The sequence below is a fragment of the Cololabis saira genome, chromosome 12, assembly GCF_033807715.1.
Source record: "Cololabis saira isolate AMF1-May2022 chromosome 12, fColSai1.1, whole genome shotgun sequence".
NCBI lineage: Eukaryota > Metazoa > Chordata > Actinopteri > Beloniformes > Belonidae > Cololabis > Cololabis saira.
The window spans coordinates 44,639,351-44,661,665 of NC_084598.1; the positions used below are offsets into that span (position 1 = coordinate 44,639,351).

Sequence of the window (22,315 nt, forward strand, 5' to 3'; positions counted from 1 at the left end):
TAGGACACATTTTAAAAGATAATGTGAACAGCCACACAAAAAAAATCGGATATGGGAAAAAATCGGAATTGAGCATTAAGGACTGCAGTGTGAACGTAGCCTTATTGGCTCGTAGATCCACATCACACTGGACGGCTCATCCGGGCGGCTGTACAGACACTGCAGAATTTGGTTGCTTTCCTCCTTCTCTGAGAATCAGATTCAGAAAAAGCTTTATTGCCATGTCAGACGAGAGAACTTGGCTCCGGTTCACACTGATGGCACCATTTGTACGGACGCCTTTTTTTTAGAGGAAGGATGACACTGGGATGGAGGAGGAGGGAGAGAAAAAAGGATCTTCACACTGTGTATTAATACCTAGTGTCAAGGTGCAAAAAAATCACCTCAGCACAGAAAAGCAACATACACACAACAAAACAACATTGTAACTTGCATGGGTATTGGGGGTGGGCAAGTCGGGGGGGGGATCCCGGCACAGTTCATCCAAGTGAGGGCCGCGGCCTTCGTGGCGCTCGAACCCCGCGACCGTGTCAGGGGGGCTGTGAACTTCGCCCCAGAGCTGCTCTGAGCCATTGTCCTTGATGTTATCAGACGGCCCGGTACAGTTTTGAAAACAGGTCCACAGATGTTCCTGGGAGAGGGGAAGGCTAGTGGGGGCAGAGTCACCTTGTTTACATTCCACCAGGGAGATTGTGACTGGAGCAGCCGGCCAAGCTGCCCTGTCAAGGCCAGATTATAGAATCAACAATTGCATTGAAAAGAAACAGGCAGGCTCCAGTAATTTTCCGTCTGCCTTTAGTCTCTGGTTCATCAATGGCGACTCCAAACAGACAAATTTGTGATCAATTCCCGCCAAGCCGAGCTTCCAACTTCTCCAGGGTGTTTTCCATCTTGCCAATGAGCTCAAAAACCGCCGCTAGCCTGCAATTCTGTTCAAGAATCGCATCCAGCTTGCGGCTTTGCTCCCCCAACTTTAAAGTCTGAGTGTTGGTCCAGAGCTTATCCCCTCAGCCACGTTGGGCAGCTCTGAAAGAGCCAAAACAGCTGTCGACGACTTACGCGTTTGTGGGTAGACCAGGAATCCCCCTCCTCCGATTAGGAGAAATCCTGCTATCATAAATCCAATTATGAAGCATCTTCAATGTCCTCGACAGACAGAATCGCCAAACACAACGGTTTCCAATGCTTCCAGGAGTCCATAGTTTATCCGGCCAAAAATGTCCCATCGGGGCAGGAGGGCTCCCTTACCCCCTGACTTCTCATTGCAAAAATTTGGTCAATTGTGCTGAGAGACCAGTTAATCAATTCCATGATTGTAGAGTTTGGGAGGAGTGAAAAAGAAGAGGCTCTGAAGACGAGACAGGACAAAAAGCAGTAGTAGGGCAGATAGAGAGGGAGAGGAGCAGAAAAAGCGTCCGCCTTCGCCGAGAGCCGGAAGAAGAGATGCTTTCCTCCTTCTCTGAGTTGCTGAGGGGAGACCACTTTATATTTGTTAAAGCAAGAGAAAAACTGGTTTTCAGAATAGGTCCCCTTTAATTGTCGACGAGTAAATATCCAGAAACCGCCCAGAACCAGGTCAAAGACACACCAGGACACCCAGACAGAAGCCAACCTTTATTGGTATGTTATGAGGGGACGGTGACGGCCGTGAGGAACCGCACAGTCGATTTTCGCACAGTCGATTTTCAAAGTTTGATTGCGACGCCAATCATTTCTTGCATGATGTAAAAAGGATAATATGGGATGTCGAGTATTTGATCCTTCAAAATAAACGACCCATGACATGAATTGCATTACACTTTGTGAAAATTATACGATAAAGGGAGGAAAAAAAACCAATTCTATCGCTTTATTTGATATTCATTCGGCTATTCACCTTTATTTAACCAGTAGGTCATTAAGAACATTCTTATTTACAATGACGGCCTGGCAAGAGACAAGGACCAGTTGGGTGGGGAAAGGACGTGGTTTAGGGAGTAAAACACAATAAAATTGTAGCTCTACAAAGGTAGAAAAACCATTAGGTTGCATTTTTTGGCAAAGCAGCAAAAAACCGGTCCTCGTCACTTCCACTGCTTCTTCTCGTAGTCCCACTGGGCGGAGAATCCCTCGATGGGGTTGATCCTCATGTCCAACATCCTCTGGATCTGCTTTTCCTGCCAGTCGCCCCGCAGGGTCCTGGGGCGGGGGGGGTAGACTGGGGGGAGAAGGAGAGGGGGGGTTAGGCATCACCTAGGGGGGACGGAGCTGACGGGGGTGCAGTACCGAGTACCGGGGTCTCACCGTAGACTCGCTGCCACCACACCACCAGGCCGGTGAAGCCGATGAAGAAGAAGATTCCTCCCATCACCGTCTTCCACTCGTGACGCTTCTGCTTCATCTCAGCGTAGGTCTGGTGGAAGGAGAGGCGGTACACTGCAGGGAGAGGGGGGGGTTAGACCTGGACCTGGACCTGGACCTGGGACCACCAGCCCCCCACCACCACCTGGACCAGGGACCCCCACCTGACCACCACCCAACATGCGGCCCGAGAGAGGTTTTCATGCGGCCCGCGAGAAGTTTCCAACACAAAAAACCGAAATGTTAATTTACTAAAAAGGAAGGCATAAATAATTGCCATGAATCGCAGCATATCCCATAATATATTTTTCCTACAAATCCATCGTTATTCCACAAATAGAGCAGTTTTCAACATTTTTTTAGTTTTCTAGAATGCATTTGCCGATTTTATTTCTTTGTAGACAGTCGTTTATTTTCATTAACTAACTACTATTATATATTTTTGCAGGAAAAATATCACTGCTAAAAAAGATGATAGGAGATACAGTGGGTTGCAAAAGTATTCACCCCCCTTGAACTTTGTGACCTTTTGCCACATTTCAGGCTTCAAACATAAAGATATAAAACTGTAATTTTCTGTGAAGAATCAACATCAAGTGGGACACAATCATGAAGTGGAACGAAATGTATTGGATATTTAAAACTTTTTTAACAAATAAAAAACTGAAAAAGTGGGCGTGCAAAATTATTCACCCCCCTTAAGTTAATACTTTGTAGCACCACCTTTTGCTGCGATTACAGCTGTAAGTCTCTTGGGTTATGTCTCTATCAGTTTTGCACATCGAGAGACTGAACTTTTGGCCCATTCCTTCTTGCAAAACAGCTGGAGCTCAGTGAGGTTGGATGGAGAGCGTTTGTGAACAGCAGTTTTCAGTTCTTTCCACAAATTCTCCATTGGATTCAGGTCTGGACTTTGACTTGGCCATTCTAACACCTGGATATGTTTTTTTGTGAACCATTCCATTGTAGATTTAGCTTTATGTTTTGGATCATTGTCTTGTTGGAAGACAAATCTCCGTCCCAGTCTCAGGTCTTTTGCAGCCTCCGTCAGGTTTTCTTCCAGAATGGTGTTGTATTTGGCTCCATCCATCTTCCCATAAATGTTAACCATCTTCCCTGTCCCTGCTGAAGAAAAGCAGGCCCGAACCATGATGCTGCCACCACCATGTTTGACAGTGGGGATGATGTGTTGAGGGTGATGAGCTGTGTTGCTTTTACGCCAAACATAACGTCTTGCATTGTTGCCAAAAAGTTTGATTTTGGTCTCATCTGACCAGAGCAGCTTCTTCCACATGTTTGTGTCTCCCAGGTGGCTTGTGGCAAACTTTAAACAACACTTTATATGGATATCTTTAAGAAATGGCTTTCTTCTTGCCACTCTTCCATAAAGGCCAGAATTGTGCAGTATACGACTGATTGTTGTCGTATGGACAGAGTCTCCCACCTCAGCTGTAGGTGACCTCTGACCTCTTCAGTTCATCCAGAGTGATCATGACCTCTGACCTCTGCAGTTCATCCAGAGTGATCATGGGCCTCTTGGCTGCATCTCTGATCAGTCTTCTCCTTGTATGAGCTGAAAATGTAGAGGGACGACCAGGTCTTGGTAGACTTGCAGTGGTCTGATACTCCTTCCATTTCAATATTATCACTTGCACAGTGCTCCTTGGGATGTTTAAAGCTTGGGAAATCTTTTTGTATCCAAATCCAGCTTTAAACGTCTCCACAACAGTATCTGGGACCTGCCTGGTGCGTTCCTTGTTCTTCATGATGCTCTCTGCGCTTTAAACGGACCTCTGAGACGATCACGGTGCAGGTGCATTTATATAGAGACGTGATTACACACTGGTGGATTCTATTTATCATCATTGGTAGTTTAGGTCAACACTGGATCATTCAGAGATCCTCACTGAACTTCTGGACAGAGTTTACTGCACTGAAAGTAAAGGGGCTGAATAATTTTGCACACCCAATTTTTCAGTTTTTTATTTGTTAAAAAAGTTTTAAATATCCAATACATTTCGTTCCACTTCATGATTGTGTTCCACTTGTTGTTGATTCTTCACAAAAAATTACAGTTTTATATCTTTATGTTTGAAGCCTGAAATGTGGCAAAAGGTCACAAAGTTCAAGGGGGGTGAATACTTTTGCAACCCATTGTATTTATTCGGAGAATTTCAGTTTTGAATACGAGGATAGTGACAAAGTAAAACAGTTAAAAAAGAAGTGCTGACTTTTTCGGAACACTGTCGTAAATATCTGCACCAATTTTTAAAACTAAATACACTTAATTGTACTGGAAAAATCTCTAAATCACAAAGAAACACTCTCGGATGTTATAAGAAAGATTTTGCTTTTAATTAAATTTCCTATAAAAAAGCGAAATATAAAAAAACACTTGTTTCTGTTTATCTTTGTAAAATGATATTAAAAGTATCTTACATAATTTGAAAAAAAACGAGAAATTTCAAGAAAAGATCCTGAAGAAATATATTTTACATAATTAGAGTGTAAACAAAGTGCATATTTCTTTTGAAATTAACTAAACTGATATTGGATTAGATAACAATAGCGAAAAAAAAATGTTCGCACCGTTTTTGTTATTTTGAGCGTGCGGCCCGCGAGAAAAAAATTGGTCAAATCCGGCCCGCCAAGTAAAATGAGTTTGACAGCCCTGCTCTAACCAGATGAACCGTTTGGGTGGAGGCCTCTACGTGTAACGCTGGTGTTCCTCAGGGTTCAGCAACGGAGCCGCTGTATTTCACTTTTACATTTATCGTAATATTTTATCTATGCTCCTGATTTGGTGACACGTTACCGGATCGACACCTAAAGCCTGAATTATGGTTCTGTGTTACACCAACGTAGAGCACACGCCGCTGCCGTGACGCCGTTGTGAACCTTCGGACTTCTCCGTCACTTCTCCGCAGTGCAGTTCCCCCCGCGACCGCTAGGGGGTTGCGATCTTTTTCTGACTGGTTTATCCGACTTTTCTGGTCACAGTGAATCAAAGAGATAAGGACAACTATTGTGCCAAAAACCAAACAAAAAAAAATCACACATACACGAAGAAAAGAGCTGAAAGTTCACGACTGCTTCAAACCGGAACCGGAAATGCGTTGCTTCCAAGAGAACCAATCACAGCCCTCTCGTCTGCGTTTGGTCTGCGTCGCCTCCACGCGTGGTTACAATTTTTGGGAGGTGACGGTGACGGCGTCAATGACGGCGTGGCGTGGGGCATGGGGTGCTCGTTGCAACGCAACCTGTGGCGCACACTCGGCATCGATTTAATGCAGAACTATAATCCAGGCTTAAAGCAGCACTACGTAACTTTTCCACCTTAATCTAATATTTCATCATCATCATTGTGATGGTACATCAACTTCCAACAGGTTTAATGAACCTCTGTCATGGTCTGAGGGGTCTGTATCGCCTTCACTGGCACTATGTAACTTTGAGGAGCATGGTAGGAACCCTGCCACACTAAAAAACTACACATTTTTACGGCTTTGACTGCTTTACGGCATACGTCACTTCCCCCTCCTTCCCCATTCGTAGTCGAGACGAAAATGGGCGGGGCGTGGAGCGCAGAGCTCAGCAGAAGCTGGTAACCCGTTGCTGCGTTATGGCTGCAGCAGCTCCACACAACAGACGTGGGGAAAAGATCAATAATGGTTTAACTTTTCACCGCTTTCCTGCTCGGAGGCAGAACCACGGAGACCAAGTATCAGATATAACAGAGTAAAAGAGTGAAAGAGTCGTCGGCTCGGTTGGATCGCGGCTGTAACGACCAAACATAACCTTCCACCACACAGTAAACAAACAAACACTCACACAGACCGGGGTCGGATCAAAACACGGGTTTTATTCCCCACTTCTCCAGCTAAACGCAGTTGCTGGCCAGCTCTCTGCGGTGCCATTAACCCCAATCTTCAGATAAAACTAGTTTGTTGAGGAAAAAATATTAACTCTATTTGTAGCTGCAGAGGAAAAAAATAATCTCACGAGGAAAACAAAAATATTGCTCACGCCTCGGAGCCTCTTCAGCATAATATAGCAGTCAAAAAAAAGAAAAGAAAAGTAAGAGTAATACAAATCATGTACTGTATGTTGTACTATTATACTAATTTATTGAAACACATGGCTCTTCAGTAGTGATTTCATATGGATCCAGACCGTTAATAATCATTATTTTCTCCATATACCGCTCCCTGGCTTCCTTGTTTAAGGTATCCCGGTAAATTCCAGTTCCTTTCCAGCAGTTTAACATCTTTTTTTGCGTTCCGTCTGTTCACTTGGTGAAACAGAAAAGCATCCAGTCTCCTCTCATCAAAACAAATGCAGCGACGGGACAGGAGTTTTCCGGCAGTACGCGCTGGTGCTCATGGGAAACGTACTGTTCTTTCTGGTAAAGCACGACCGCTTTTGTCCAAAAGATGCCGCCAAACTCAGAAAAGCTGAAAGTAAAGTCGTGCTGCTTTAAAGGTGCTTTTAGAAAAACAGATTAAACGGCAAAACCTGTGAAAGAACCCCAGGAACCTGAAGAACCGACAGTTCCTTCCCTGGAGGTACCCCCCGGTCTCCCCCGGTCCCCCCTGGTCCTGGTCCCCCCCAGGACTTACGGGCCAGCTTGTCCTCCCGGCTCAGCTGGGTCCAGGGCCCCTTCTCCTTCTGCTTCAGGCCCCGGTCCGTCTCCGTCAGCACGTCCTTGTAGGGACGGTCCGGGAGGGGGTTGTCCAGACGGTCGTAGTACTGGGGCCGGGACATGTCCACCGACACCCCTGGGGGGGACGGAGACATGTTAGAGACACACCTGGGGGGGGGAGGGTTTATATTATATATATATATATATATATATATATATATATATATATATATATATATATATATATATATATATATATATATATATATATATGTGTATATATATGTGTATATGTAAGGGATAATGCCCGACGAGGTGGACATTATCATAAATATATATACTCCGCGTCGGACGGTTCACACCCCCGCGTCGTCCATATATTTATAATAATGTTCATTAATAATGGGCATTATCCCGCTTATATATTTCAGTTGAAATCATTAGTTTTATAACAAGCCACAGCTGAGCGGCTATTTAATCTCTCGTCTGCAGCCGTTGGAACCTGGTAGTTTAAGATTAAGACCCCGTCCACACGTAGCGGGGTATTTTTAAAACCGAATATTTCCCCCCTCCGTTTATAAAAAAATGTGCATCCACATTACATCGTTTTTTTTTAAAAACTCCTTCCACACATAACCGAAGATCTGCGTTTTCGACCACATTCATAAGCATTTCAAACCTGTAGATAATCTGCGGCTCCCGGGGAAGCTTCACCTCCGTGGCTCCGCTTCCCCGGCAGGCGCGTCTCCTTCTCCCCCCGTGTCCCACCACGGAGCTATCGACGCAGCCCTACGCCGTAGGGTACGCCGTACCCTACGCCGTAGCCTACGCCGTAGGGTACGGCGTAGGCTACGGCGTAGGGTACGCGTCGCCGCGTACCCTACCGCGTAGGGCTGTGTCGGTGTAACGCAGTAAGCGGTGGTCAAGAGCAGAGACCATTTATTTAATAAATAGAGAACAGATGCTGGATCATCTGTAGTTCTGTAGTAAACAAAAGTCGCATGTCAGAGCAGATTTGTTGTTGTTTTGGAGCATAATGTGACGTTCGAAAACGCAAAACTCCGGTTGTCTGTGTCTACACGCATCTACATAAACAGAGTTTTCAAAAATCTTCACTTTGCCCGGAGTTTTTTTAAACATTCGTTTATTTGCGTTTTCGTGTGGATGACAGGTCCAAACGTAGGAAAATATCTTCGGTTTAGCAGATACCCGCAGATATCCGGCTACGTGTGGAGTGTACAGTTGCATAAAACATAAAAATGAGACATGACAAGATATGACAGGACATAACACTTGAAACTGATGCAGAGTGGAAATGACAATACACTATAACCGTTAAATAGCTGGAAAATAGAGATATCAGGTTAGTACACTAGCCCCAGACAAAAATAAAACTTGTAGAACACAGACTAGCTTATGTGCTTTAAATGCTTAGCTGCGGCAGAGGTCATCTATATATCATATATATATATATATATATATATATATAATATTATATATATATATATATATATATATATATATATATATATATATATATATATATACATACATACATACATACATACATACATTTTATTATAGTTAGGGCTAATTAAGAGCAATTAGCTGATTACTGGAACCTCCACTGGGGGGCATGAGAGAGGGATGATGGAGGGGTGATGGAGGGATGGGAGAGATGAGAGGATGAGAGGATGTAGGCGGGAGCAGGTACCGTGATCGTGACTTGCCGTCCTCGTGCTGCTGCTAGCCGCCGTCGCCACTGGTGAGCGCGAGGCCAGGAGGCTCCTCAGGTGAGCTGGAGTCAGACGCAGCATCTGGAACAGGTAAAGAGTCAATATGGACTAGCTTTAGCTTCCTGGAGAGACTCAACAGCGTTAGCAGGGGAGGAGCCAGAGCAGTGAATGACTGTTTCATCGGCATAGAAATGCATACTAGCATCGGGTTTATTATGTCCTAGATCCTTAACATACATAAAGAACAGGAGAGGTCCTGATATAGAACCCTGTGGCACCCCCTGTGGATAAAAACCATCATATTTAACACATCGGGTCCTGTCCCTCAAATAATGTATCTGTACTTTCCTGGAGTAGCTGGATGTGACGGAGGACGAGGAGGCGGTCTAACAAATCCCTCAGTAAAGCCTTCTTTTTAACTGTGACTTTTATTTTCTATCACGACCGAAACTCTGCAATAACGACCCTCAGGAAACCTACGGAAGAGTATTAAGGCCATGCAGGAGAAATAATATTTGAGAGGGGAAGATTTCTTTTTATTGTGCACTTCGAGAAAAAAGTTGAAATGTTGAGATTAATGTTGAAATACAATTTCAAGAATAAAGTCGAAATTTCGTGAATAAAGTCGAAATTTCGCCTTTTTTTTTCAACATTTCGACTTTTTTCTCGAAATTGTTCTTCAACATTAATCTCAACATTTCAACTTTCTTCTCGACATTTTTTCTTGTAGTGCATAATGGAAAAAAAAATCTTCCTCCTCTAAAATATTCTTTTTATTTTGAAACCAGACTTCATGAGCAGGTAAATCTCTTTATCAGGATAATGACATCACAACATTCAGGCCACGCCCCCTCACTCCTGGGGGAGGAGTCAGACACTTGTCCATCACGAGCACCAACGTCTCCAACAGGCAGAGATGAATATATTAACACTTCCCGGTTCAAATGCTATCAGTCCACTTAACAGGAATGTATCATGTGTAATCAGAGCCTTGAATGGTGAGTAGATGGAAAACTGTCTACCCGGTAGGTTTTTGTCATTATTCTTTGGGTTGATAATGGCTTTCTCTATGTGGTCAGAATTTGGGGTTTAGGTTAAGGTTAGTTTTAGGGTGAGGGTTAGGAGGGCGACCAGAAGGTTCTGGTTCTGGTTCTGGTTCTGGTTCCTGTTCTGGTTCTGGTTCTGGCTTCTGGCCCTCGTTAACGTCAGAGACGCCTTTGAAGCCACGCTGACGTTTCCCAGAATCCTCGGCTGCTGCAGCCAGAGCAGACCTGGATTCTGTCCTTTAAAGGCACTGCTGCATTTTATCATTTCCAATTTTAGATCCAACATTAGATCAGTCATCCATACAGGTAATTCTGGTGGACAGGAAGATTTCCAGTGTAAAATAATGAGTCTCCCAGATATTGACGTTGAAAAGGCTGTTATATCTTTGAACCTAGAGATACTGATACTCTCCAGCAGCAACATGTTAGGGTTAACATTCTCTTCCTGTTACTTCAGATATTGTTTTATACACTCCAAACCAAGTGTGTGTGTGTGTGTGTGTGTGTGTGTGTGGGGGGGGGTCTCGTCTCAGAGTTAATATTTACATTTCTCCGCAGTGGATTAATCCCTGAAAAGCTTTTATTCTGGTAAAAGTTCTGCTGCTGACGCAGATATCTCTCAATCTTGGCTCCCATCTTTCCATCTTTCCTGCCCCCCCCCCCCCCCCCCCCCCCAACACACACACACACACACACACACACACACACACACACACACACACACACACACACACACACACACACACATATATACACACACACACACACACACTCCCCCGGGGGGCTGGTGTTTATGTTTGGACCAGCAACTCCCCTCAACTCCGTGATACAGACATTTACAGGACTGTCTCAGAAAATTAGAATATTGTGATAAAGTTCTTTATTTTCTGTAATGCAATTTAAAAAAAACAAAAATGTCATACATTCTGGATTCATTACAAATCAACTGAAATATTGCAAGCCTTTTATTATTTTAATATTGCTGATTATGGTTTACAGTTTAAGATTAAGATTTCCTGAATATTCTAATTTTTTGAGATAGGATATTTGAGTTTTCTTAAGCTGTAATAAATGATATAAAGGACTTTATCACAATATTCAAATTTTTTTTTAGATAGATAGATAGATAGATAGATAGATAGATAGATAATATAAATAAATGAATATTTATTAAAAATGGTTATTGGTGCAAACTATCATAACTATACATTGTTTGAATTTGTTGATGTTATAAAATGTATGAATATGCATTGTTTTTATTTATATCTAAGTATTAAATGGAATAACTTTTTATTTTTTCTTTATTTTCAGTTTTTCCTTTCTTTTTTTATATGCTCCCTCTTTAGGTTTGCTTTTACTTTCTTATTTTAATGTTCTGTGTATTATGTGTCGGACCCCAGGAAGAAAAGCTGCAGTTTTGCTGCAGCTAATGGGGATGCAAATAAATGTATAAAAGTATAAAAGTATAAACTGTATCTGAGCAGGAAAAGATGGATACTCACTTCAGTCCCACGACCAGAACGTCAGAGATTCCTGCTGGTTCTTGCCTGGTTTGTTGCTGCGTCTCGGCTCTTTATCAACTCTGGATCCCGGGGACCGACTGGTGGGCGGGGCCAAGAGGGGTGGGCGTGGCCAGGAGGGGTGGGCGTGGCCAGGAGGGTGGGCGTGGCTAAGAGACAGCCAGCACCAACAGGGAGGAAGGAAGAGACAGAGTGACCACTAGCAGAGAGGTTTGGTGTCCAGCCCTGCGTCAGAAATCCCATCCTTCCTCCTAATGAGCTGCAAAAACAGTATGTGAGGTTTTTTTGTGCGTCCCAAACATTAGTACATACTCAATAGTATGTACTATCCATACTCAATAGTATGTACTATCTATTAGATAGACTATTGTGCGTCTCTGTCGGTGAGAATGCGGTGTGGAAGGGTCCTGCCATGGAGGATTTGGGCCTCCATTGGCAGGACAACAAAATTTAATAATTTATCAATATTATATACATATATATACTGTATATACTTATATACAAAGATGGGTATTATTATTATTATTATTATTATTATACATACAAACACACACACACATAGACATACACACTGGCTTGTTCACCTGCATACTTGCTCTCTAGTTTTTTGGGGTTAGGTAGCGGTAGCGGTAGCTTAGCTCAGACTGTGATCAGATCTCAAGATTTGGGTCGATTGCTGTTCGTGTTTTGGTCGGCTCCGTGCCGGTTTTGTTTGTGGATTTTTGTTGCAGATTTCCAGTGCTTGACGTGTGTCTCTGTGTGTTCCTGCTTCCTGGATCCTGCCCCCCCCCCCAAAAAAAATGTCATATACGTATATGTCATAATTATAATATTAAGGATAATAATATTATTATATAATATTAATATTATAATATCCGTATATAATAATACTATATAATGTCATCTTGTTTGGGCCAAAATAAACGGGAAAAAGTGGAGCGATGCTACTGCTGTTACCATGGTAACAACTGCTGCTGTGACAGGCCCCCTCCCAACGGCAGGAAGTGCCGTGTAACTCTTAATAGTACGTCCGAATTAATGCATACTACTAATATTTACTCAAAGGTTTTGCCAAACTTAAGTATACTGTTTAGTATATACTATTTACTTAGTCTGGCATTTCGGGCGCACTGAGGTCTCCAGGACTCTGGTTCAGGACTCCGGTCCAGACCTGCAGGACTCCGGTCCAGACCTGCAGGACTCCGGTCCAGACCTGCAGGACTCCGGTCCAGGACTCTGGTCCAGACCTGCAGGACTCCGGTCCAGACCGGCAGGACTCCGGTCCAGACCTGCAGGACTCCGGTCCAGGACTCCGGTCCAGACCTGCAGGACTCCGGTCCAGGACTCCGGTCCAGACCTGCAGGACTCCGGTCCAGACCTGCAGGACTCCGGTCCAGACCTGCAGGACTCAGGACTTGGGGAAGGAGCCAGAACGAGGTGCCAACACCTCTGGCTGTCCTCCACCTGTTTCCACGGCTGTTTCTGGTCCAGCTGCCAGACTGGGTTGAACGAGGACAGGCTTGTTGGACGGGCTTGTTGGAGGTGACCTCGTCACCTCGTCACCTCCCAGCAGCCCCGGCGGCGGGCCAGCAACCCCCCTCTCTTTCCTGCAGCAGCTCTGAAGAGAAGTCGGGGGTGTAACCCTGCTGCAGGTCTGTGGGGTCAAAGTTCACCCAGACCAGCTCATGAATTATTGTCCTGTGTACCTTCGTCTGGATCTGAATGCAGCAGGAAACTCTGCAGAGGTACAGAGGTGTAGAGGTGTAGAGGTACAGAGGTGTAGAGGTACAGAGGTGTAGAGGTACAGAGGTGTAGAGGTGTAGAGGTACAGAGGTGTAGAGGTGTAGAGGTACAGAGGTGTAGAGGTACAGAGGTACAGAGGTACAGAGGTGTAGAGGTGTAGAGGTGTAGAGGTGTAGAGGTACAGAGGTGTAGAGGTACAGAGGTGTAGAGGTGTAGAGGTACAGAGGTGTAGAGGTACAGAGGTACAGAGGTACAGAGGTGTAGAGGTGTAGAGGTGTAGAGGTGTAGAGGTGTAGAGGTACAGAGGTGTAGAGGTGTAGAGGTGTAGAGGTGTAGAGGTACAGAGGTGTAGAGGTGTAGAGGTACAGAGGTGTAGAGGTGTAGAGGTACAGAGGTGTAGAGGTACAGAGGTGTAGAGGTGTAGAGGTGTAGAGGTGTAGAGGTACAGAGGTGTAGAGGTGTAGAGGTACAGAGGTACAGAGGTGTAGAGGTACAGAGGTGTAGAGGTACAGAGGTACAGAGGTGTAGAGGTACAGAGGTGTAGAGGTACAGAGGTGTAGAGGTACAGAGGTATAGAGGTACAGAGGTACAGAGGTGTAGAGGTACAGAGGTACAGAGGTGTAGAGGTACAGAGGTACAGAGGTACAGAGGTGTAGAGGTACAGAGGTGTAGAGGTACAGAGGTGTAGAGGTGTAGAGGTACAGAGGTGTAGAGGTACAGAGGTGTAGAGGTGTAGAGGTACAGAGGTGTAGAGGTACAGAGGTACAGAGGTGTAGAGGTACAGAGGTGTAGAGGTACAGAGGTACAGAGGTACAGAGGTGTAGAGGTGTAGAGGTACAGAGGTACAGAGGTGTAGAGGTACAGAGGTACAGAGGTGTAGAGGTGTAGAGGTACAGAGGTACAGAGGTGTAGAGGTACAGAGGTACAGAGGTACAGAGGTACAGAGGTGTAGAGGTGTAGAGGTACAGAGGTGTAGAGGTGTAGAGGTACAGAGGTGTAGAGGTGTAGAGGTACAGAGGTACAGAGGTGTAGAGGTACAGAGGTACAGAGGTACAGAGGTACAGAGGTACAGAGGTGTAGAGGTGTAGAGGTACAGAGGTACAGAGGTGTAGAGGTACAGAGGTACAGAGGTGTAGAGGTGTAGAGGTACAGAGGTACAGAGGTGTAGAGGTACAGAGGTACAGAGGTACAGAGGTACAGAGGTGTAGAGGTGTAGAGGTACAGAGGTGTAGAGGTACAGAGGTATAGAGGTGTAGAGGTACAGAGGTGTAGAGGTACAGAGGTACAGAGGTGTAGAGGTGTAGAGGTACAGAGGTACAGAGGTACAGAGGTGTAGAGGTACAGAGGTGTAGAGGTACAGAGGTACAGAGGTGCAGAGGTACAGAGGTGTAGAGGTACAGAGGTGTAGAGGTACAGAGGTGCAGAGGTACAGAGGTGTAGAGGTACAGAGGTACAGAGATACAGAGGTACAGAGGTACAGAGGTGTAGAGGTACAGAGGTACAGAGGTGCAGAGGTACAGAGGTGTAGAGGTGTAGAGGTACAGATGTGTAGAGGTACAGAGGTGTAGAGGTACAGAGGTACAGAGGTACAGAGGTGCAGAGGTTTAGAGGTGTAGAGGTACAGAGGTGCAGAGGTACAGAGGTGCAGAGGTGTAGAGGTACAGATGTGTAGAGGTACAGAGGTACAGAGGTACAGAGGTACAGAGGTGTAGAGGTGTAGAGGTACAGAGGTACAGAGGTGCAGAGGTACAGAGGTGTAGAGGTGCAGAGGTACAGAGGTGTAGAGGTACAGAGGTACAGAGATACAGAGGTACAGAGGTACAGAGGTGTAGAGGTACAGAGGTACAGAGGTGCAGAGGTACAGAGGTGTAGAGGTGTAGAGGTACAGAGGTGTAGAGGTACAGAGGTACAGAGGTACAGAGGTGCAGAGGTTTAGAGGTGTAGAGGTACAGAGGTGCAGAGGTACAGAGGTGCAGAGGTGTAGAGGTACAGATGTGTAGAGGTACAGAGGTACAGAGGTACAGAGGTGCAGAGGTACAGAGGTACAGAGGTACAGAGGTGTAGAGGTACAGAGGTGTAGAGGTACAGAGGTGTAGAGGTACAGAGGTGTAGAGGTACAGAGGTGTAGAGGTGTAGAGGTACAGAGGTACAGAGGTACAGAGGTGTAGAGGTACAGAGGTGTAGAGGTACAGAGGTACAGAGGTGTAGAGGTACAGAGGTACAGAGGTACATAGGTACAGAGGTGTAGAGGTACAGAGGTACAGAGGTGTAGAGGTACAGAGGTGTAGAGGTGTAGAGGTGTAGAGGTGTAGAGGTACAGAGGTACATAGGTACAGAGGTGTAGAGGTACAGAGGTACAGAGGTGTAGAGGTACAGAGGTGTAGAGGTGTAGAGGTGTAGAGGTACAGAGGTGTAGAGGTACAGAGGTGTAGAGGTACAGAGGTACAGAGGTGTAGAGGTACAGAGGTACAGAGGTGTAGAGGTACAGAGGTGTAGAGGTGTAGAGGTACAGAGGTACAGAGGTGTACAGGTGTAGAGGTACAGAGGTACAGAGGTGTAGAGGTACAGAGGTGTAGAGGTGTAGAGGTGTAGAGGTACAGAGGTACAGAGGTGTAGAGGTACAGAGGTACAGAGGTGTAGAGGTACAGAGGTGTAGAGGTGTAGAGGTGTAGAGGTACAGAGGTGTAGAGGTACAGAGGTGTAGAGGCACAGAGGTGTAGAGGTACAGAGGTACAGAGGTGTAGAGGTACAGAGGTGTAGAGGTACAGAGGTGTAGAGGTACAGAGGTACAGAGGTGTAGAGGTACAGAGGTACAGAGGTGTAGAGGTACAGAGGTGTAGAGGTACAGAGGTGTAGAGGTACAGAGGTGTAGAGGTACAGAGGTGTAGAGGTGTAGAGGTACAGAGGTGTAGAGGTACAGAGGTGTAGAGGTGTAGAGGTACAGAGGTGTAGAGGTGTAGAGGTACAGAGGTTTAGAGGTACAGAGGTGTAGAGGTACAGAGGTGTAGGGGTACAGAGGTACAGAGGTTTAGAGGTACAGAGGTACAGAGGTACAGAGGTGTAGAGGTACAGAGGTGTAGAGGTACAGAGGTGTAGAGGTACAGAGGTGTAGGGGTACAGAGGTACAGAGGTTTAGAGGTACAGAGGTACAGAGGTACAGAGGTGTAGAGGTACAGAGGTGTAGAGGTATAGAGGTACAGAGGTGTAGAGGTACAGAGATGTAGAGGTACAGAGGTGTAGAGGTACAGAGGTACAGAGGTACAGAGGTGTAGAGGTACAGAGGTGTAGAGGTATAGAGGTACAGAGGTGTAGAGGTACAGAGATGTAGAGGTACAGAGGTGTAGAGGTGTAGAGGTACAGAGGTACAGAGGTGTAGAGGTACAGAGGTACAGAGGTGTAGAGGTACAGATGTGTAGAGGTGTAGAGGTACAGAGGTACAGAGGTGTAGAGGTACAGAGGTACAGAGGTGTAGAGGTGTAGAGGTACAGAGGTGTAGAGGTACAGAGGTACAGAGGTACAGAGGTACAGAGGTGTAGAGGTGTAGAGGTACAGAGGTACAGAGGTACAGAGGTGTAGAGGTACAGAGGTACAGAGGTACAGAGGTGTAGAGGTACAGAGGTGTAGAGGTACAGAGGTACAGAGGTACAGAGGTACAGAGGTGTAGAGGTGTAGAGGTGTAGAGGTGTAGAGGTACAGAGGTGTAGAGGTGCAGATGTACAGAGGTGTAGAGGTACAGAGGTGTAGAGGTACAGAGGTACAGAGGTACAGAGGTGTAGAGGTGTAGAGGTACAGAGGTACAGAGGTGTAGAGGTGTAGAGGTGTAGAGGTACAGAGGTGTAGAGGTGCAGATGTACAGAGGTGTAGAGGTACAGAGGTGTAGAGGTACAGAGGTACAGAGGTACAGAGGTACAGAGGTGTAGAGGTGTAGAGGTACAGAGGTACAGAGGTGTAGAGGTACAAAGGTACAGAGGTACAGAGGTGTAGAGGTACAGAGGTACAGAGGTGTAGAGGTACAAAGGTACAGAGGTACAGAGGTGTAGAGGTACAGAGGTGTAGAGATACAGAGGTGTAGAGGTACAGAGGTGTAGAGGTGTAGAGGTGTAGAGGTACAGAGGTACAGAGGTACAGAGGTGTAGAGGTGTAGAGGTACAGAGGTGTAGAGGTACAGAGGTGTAGAGGTACAGAGGTGTAGAGGTGCAGAGGTACAGAGGTGTAGAGGTACAGAGGTGTAGAGGTACAGAGGTACAGAGGTGTAGAGGTGTAGAGGTACAGAGGTACAGAGGTACAGAGGTGTAGAGGTACAGAGGTGTAGAGGTACAGAGGTGTAGAGGTACAGAGGTGTAGAGGTACAGAGGTACAAAGGTACAGAGGTACAGAGGTACAGAGGTGTAGAGGTACAGAGGTACAGAGGTACAGAGGTGTAGAGGTGCAGAGGTACAGAGGTACAGAGGTACAGAGGTACAGAGGTGTAGAGGTACAGAGGTGTAGAGGTACAGAGGTACAGAGGTACAGAGGTGTAGAGGTACAGAGGTGTAGAGGTACAGAGGTGTAGAGGTACAGAGGTGTAGAGGTACAGAGGTACAGAGGTACAGAGGTGTAGAGGTACAGAGGTGTAGAGGTACAGAGGTACAGAGGTACAGAGGTGTAGAGGTACAGAGGTGTAGAGGTACAGAGGTACAGAGGTACAGAGGTGTAGAGGTACAGAGGTGTAGAGGTACAGAGGTGTAGAGGTACAGAGGTGTAGAGGTACAGAGGTACAGAGGTACAGAGGTGTAGAGGTACAGAGGTGTAGAGGTACAGAGGTGCAGAGGTACAGAGGTGTAGAGGTACAGAGGTGCAGAGGTACAGAGGTGTAGAGGTGCAGAGGTGTAGAGGTACAGAGGTGTAGAGGTGCAGAGGTACAGAGGTGTAGAGGTGTAGAGGTACAGAGGTACAGAGGTACAGAGGTACAGAGGTGTAGAGGTGTAGAGGTGTAGAGGTACAGAGGTGTAGAGGTGTAACATAAATAAAACAAAGGAGATGATCGTGACTCTCTCACATAAACGGAGACAGCTATCAGAAGCCGTCACCTCTATCATTCAGGGGAAACCAGTGGAGATTGTGGACGAGTACAAGTACTTGGGAACTATCTTTGACAACAGGCTCAGGTTTTCCAACAACACAGAGGAAATTCTAAAGAAGTGAAGCCAGATACAGTACCTACTCATTACCTACTCAGAACCTACTTAGAACCTACTCAGTACCTACTCAGAACCTACTCAGAAAGCTAAAATCCTTTGGAGTCAACAAAGACATTCTCACAACATTTTATTATGCTTTTATTGAAAATGTGGTAACCTTTTCTTTACATGTTGGTTTTATTGGATCACACTGCAGTACAGAAACCGCCTGTTTGGCACAGTGAAGGTCTGCAGCCTGTAAGAACTCTTACTGCCCTGTGTGACCAACAGACAATAAAGACAGCAGGATCTTACAGGATCCTCCCACATCTGTGTCCTGAGTCTGAGTGGCTTCCCTCAGGACGCAGACTCCTGCCCAGGTACTGGTACTACTGGTACTACGGGAACTGGTACTACTGGTACTACTGGTACTACGGGTACTGGTACTACTGGTAGTACTGGTACTCCCTCAGGACCAGACTCCTGCCCAGGCTGCAGGACACAGAGGAGGAAGTCCATCCTTTGTCCCTAGAGCTGTCCAGCTCCTAAACTCAACATCTTAATCTATTTTATCATCAATCTATTTATTGTTTTTGAAAATCTATTCTGTGTTTGTTTGTATGTCCTTAAGCTGCTGTCATGCCTTTTAAATTGTCACTAGGGGATAAATAAAGTGAATTGAATTGAATAGAGGTACAGAGGTGCAGTGGTGCAGAGGGGCGTCCACTCGTCCTTTGTTTCAGGGTCACCTGATGTTGTTATGATCTAAATATAATGAATATATAAATATAGTGTTTGTTTTTGGGGTGATCACCAGCAGAGCAGCTGGATCATAAATCCACCTGTCATCACCTCTGAAGAGCAGCAGGTGGAGGACGTGGACTCTGTCCAGCTGGGAGGGGGGGGGACACCAGACCTGGACTCTGAGGGACCGAGGACACCAGACCTGGACTCTGGGAGACAGAGGACTGAGGGGGGACCGAGGACACCAGACCTCTGGTCTGGGACAGAACTGTCCCCGTCTGGTCTGGGACCCACACAGGAAAGAGAATGAAACCTCAAGACCACCGAGACGTCCTGGAGACGAATATCCTGTCCAGAGTTCGGGGGTTTGGTCTCAGTCACAGGTTCTGGTCCAGCAGGACACCGACCCGGAACAGAACCAGAACCGGAACCAGAACCAGAACCAGAACCAGAACCAGAACCAGGAAACATCAGCACCGTTTCCTTCTGGTGAGGGTGAGAGACGTCTCAGGAAGTTCTGCCACGGTGTTTCATCATCGTTTGGTTTTATTTTCAGTGTCACTGCAAAGCACTTTGGTAAACAGTGATTGTTTTATATACAGTATTTATGTAAATATATATACAGTATATATATATATATATATATATATATATATATATATATATATATATATATATATATATATATATATATATATACATATATGAATGAATGAATTATTTTATTTTCGTGTCCGGACATTTAAATGACCCATCCCTCATGACATTACAGAGACACATTAATTACATCAAAATATAACATTCCGGTGTGTGAACCACCTACTTCCAGCTACAAATAATGATAATGATAATAAGCAGCAATATATAATAATAATAAATAAAATTAGAATTAAAATAAAATAAAATATCCCACACTAGAAAATGAACAAAAAATAAAAAAAATACACCCACAGAAATAGCGACCCACACGCACACACACAGCCCCCCCCCCATACCCAGGTCCATAATTAGATCATATCATAACTCACTCCACAACAGCCAATACCAACCCTTACAGACTATTAACCCATCCATACCATAATAATATGCAGTCCATGTCACAGAGAAACACACACATTGAGGATTTTATCCCATTCAAGTTACCTTTCTCCTTCTATCCCAGGCTTTAAATAAAAATTCAGAAAAAAACTAAATATTTTCAAAAACATAAAAAAATAAAATAAAAAATATATAAATAAAGATTTGTTGATTGGAGTTGCCGGCAGGTAAAGAAAACAGGACACAGGAAACAGGAACACGTGATCAGATACAGGATTAAACTGCAACTCTATTACAGAATAACGAGCCTCCTGACTGCTGGTGTCTCCACCTGTAACTCCAGCAGCGGCCACGAGGGGGCAGCACCTCCTCACACTGGAGCCCAACCGGGACGGAAACCACAGCTTTTTTATTTTAGCACAAAGAATGTACAGACCAAGGCAGGGTGAAAAAGGTATAAAATTAGGAAATAATTACAGCAACAATGGTGAAGATAACTACGACGGAGTATTAGGGCCAAACTAAGACAAAAAAAATAAAATAAAGTCATAATAATATGAGAATAAAGTCGTAATATTACGAGAATAAAGTCGTTATATTAAATATATTATAAATATATAAATATAACTTCACAAGATGCTCAATATTCCTCATTTTAACACAGGGACAAGATGCTCTTCCTGTTAGAGTTCTCATAAATTATATTCTCGTAATATTACGACTTTATTCTCATAATATTAAGACTTTATTTTCGTAATATTAAGACTTTTTTCTCATAATATTAAGACTTTATTCTCATAATATTTCAACTTTATTCTCGTAATATTACGACTTTATTCTCATAATATTACGACTTTATTCTCATAATACTTTATTCTCATAATATTACGACTTTATCCTCGTAATATTACGACTTTATTCTATTACGACTTTATTCTCGCAACATTATGACTTTATTCTCATAATTTCCTATTTTTATTTATTTTTTGCCTTAGTTTGGCCCTAATACTCCGTCGTAAAAAAGGTATACAATTAGGAAATAATTACAGCAACAATGGTGAAGACTGTGTTTCTTGTGTGAACAGATTCACACAACAAACAAAAACACACAAAAAGCACAAGGACAGCAAGTTTCAATAAAACCAAAAGAGCAAGGACTGAGTTATGGATGATGCAGTTTCATGGCAACACTATTCATATTATCAATCTTTTTCATAGATTTAAAGTAGTTGGTGAAAAAAAGTAAAAATATAGTAAAGGAGGGAGTATTTACAAGTGTGAATATGATATTTACCCAAAATAATCACCAGGTTGATGATGTTTGAATATTTAGGATCCAAGTTATCCGTATAATAAATAACATCATTGTAAGTAAAAACAGGAATTTCATCAATTTTTAAAGATAACCAATTATGAATGTCAGACCAAAAGGACTTGAAAAAATTGAAAATTGAAAAAAAAGATGTTCAATGGTCTCAGAAGAACAAAATATGCAAGGATCAACTTTTTCAACAATTTAAACCTTCTGTAAGTTGCAGGTTTTGAGCGGTTAAACTGGACCGACGGGACTTTTCTGTCTCACTTCTACTTCAGAACCAGCGGGTTATTGGATGAAATCCGGCCAGTTCCAGTTTTGTCTGATCTGTGGATCCAGCGGCTCCAGGAAGCTGCAGATCTCCTGGAGGTCATGACCCCACCTGCGTTTCCTGTCTGGAGAGAGATGCCGGACCTCAGCAGGACCGGACCAGAACTCAGCAGGACCGGACCTCAGCAGGACCGGACCAGACCTCAGCTGGACCAGACCAGAACTCAGCAGGACCAGACCAGACCAGGGGCCCGTTTCACAAAGCAGGTTTAGTGAAAACTCTGAGTCTGTTAACCCTGAAATGAGGGAAACTCTGAGTTTTCCGTTTCACAAAGGGAGGTAACTCAAACCAGAGAAAGAGAGGTAACTCTAGCCCGTTTCACAAAGAGAGGTAACTTAAGCTCTCGGTCAGTTACCGTAGTAACAGACGCTCTGAATCTAACCTGGTCGGGACCAGGTTTATTTCAGCGAACCTGGAGTTTCTCTCTGTCTCCTCCCTCAGTGGCGTCAATTCAGCCAATGGGTCTTTACGCAATACTCATCCGTTTTCTGCACCACGGACAGCAAGCGGCAGAGTTAGAGAGCAGAAAAGGCGTATCTGACAAACGCAACGTATTTTATTCACTATGTCAGTGCAACAATATCACAGGGACATCCCAGTTTAACTTCAAACAGTTAAAGTCCAAATGCAAAAAGGAGAGGGAGAGTAAAAAAAAGTCAAATATTTCCCTTAAACAGATGTATAAGAGGATTTATATCTTA

General features: G+C 44.5%; 1 protein-coding gene across 1 annotated transcript; it reads right to left on the reverse strand.

Annotated features, from left to right (window-relative positions):
* Window positions 1–2,045: 2,045 nt before the first annotated feature.
* Window positions 2,046–8,799, reverse strand: LOC133457526 (cytochrome c oxidase subunit 4 isoform 2, mitochondrial). The gene is made up of 4 exons (XM_061736879.1): window positions 8,697–8,799; window positions 6,960–7,118; window positions 2,284–2,415; window positions 2,046–2,197 (listed from the first exon to the last, which is right to left on the reverse strand). Exons 1-4 carry the CDS (start codon window positions 8,797–8,799, stop codon window positions 2,064–2,066), a joined length of 528 nt encoding a protein of 175 aa, XP_061592863.1. The 3' UTR covers window positions 2,046–2,063.
* Between the last annotated feature and the right edge of the window lie 13,516 nt (window positions 8,800–22,315).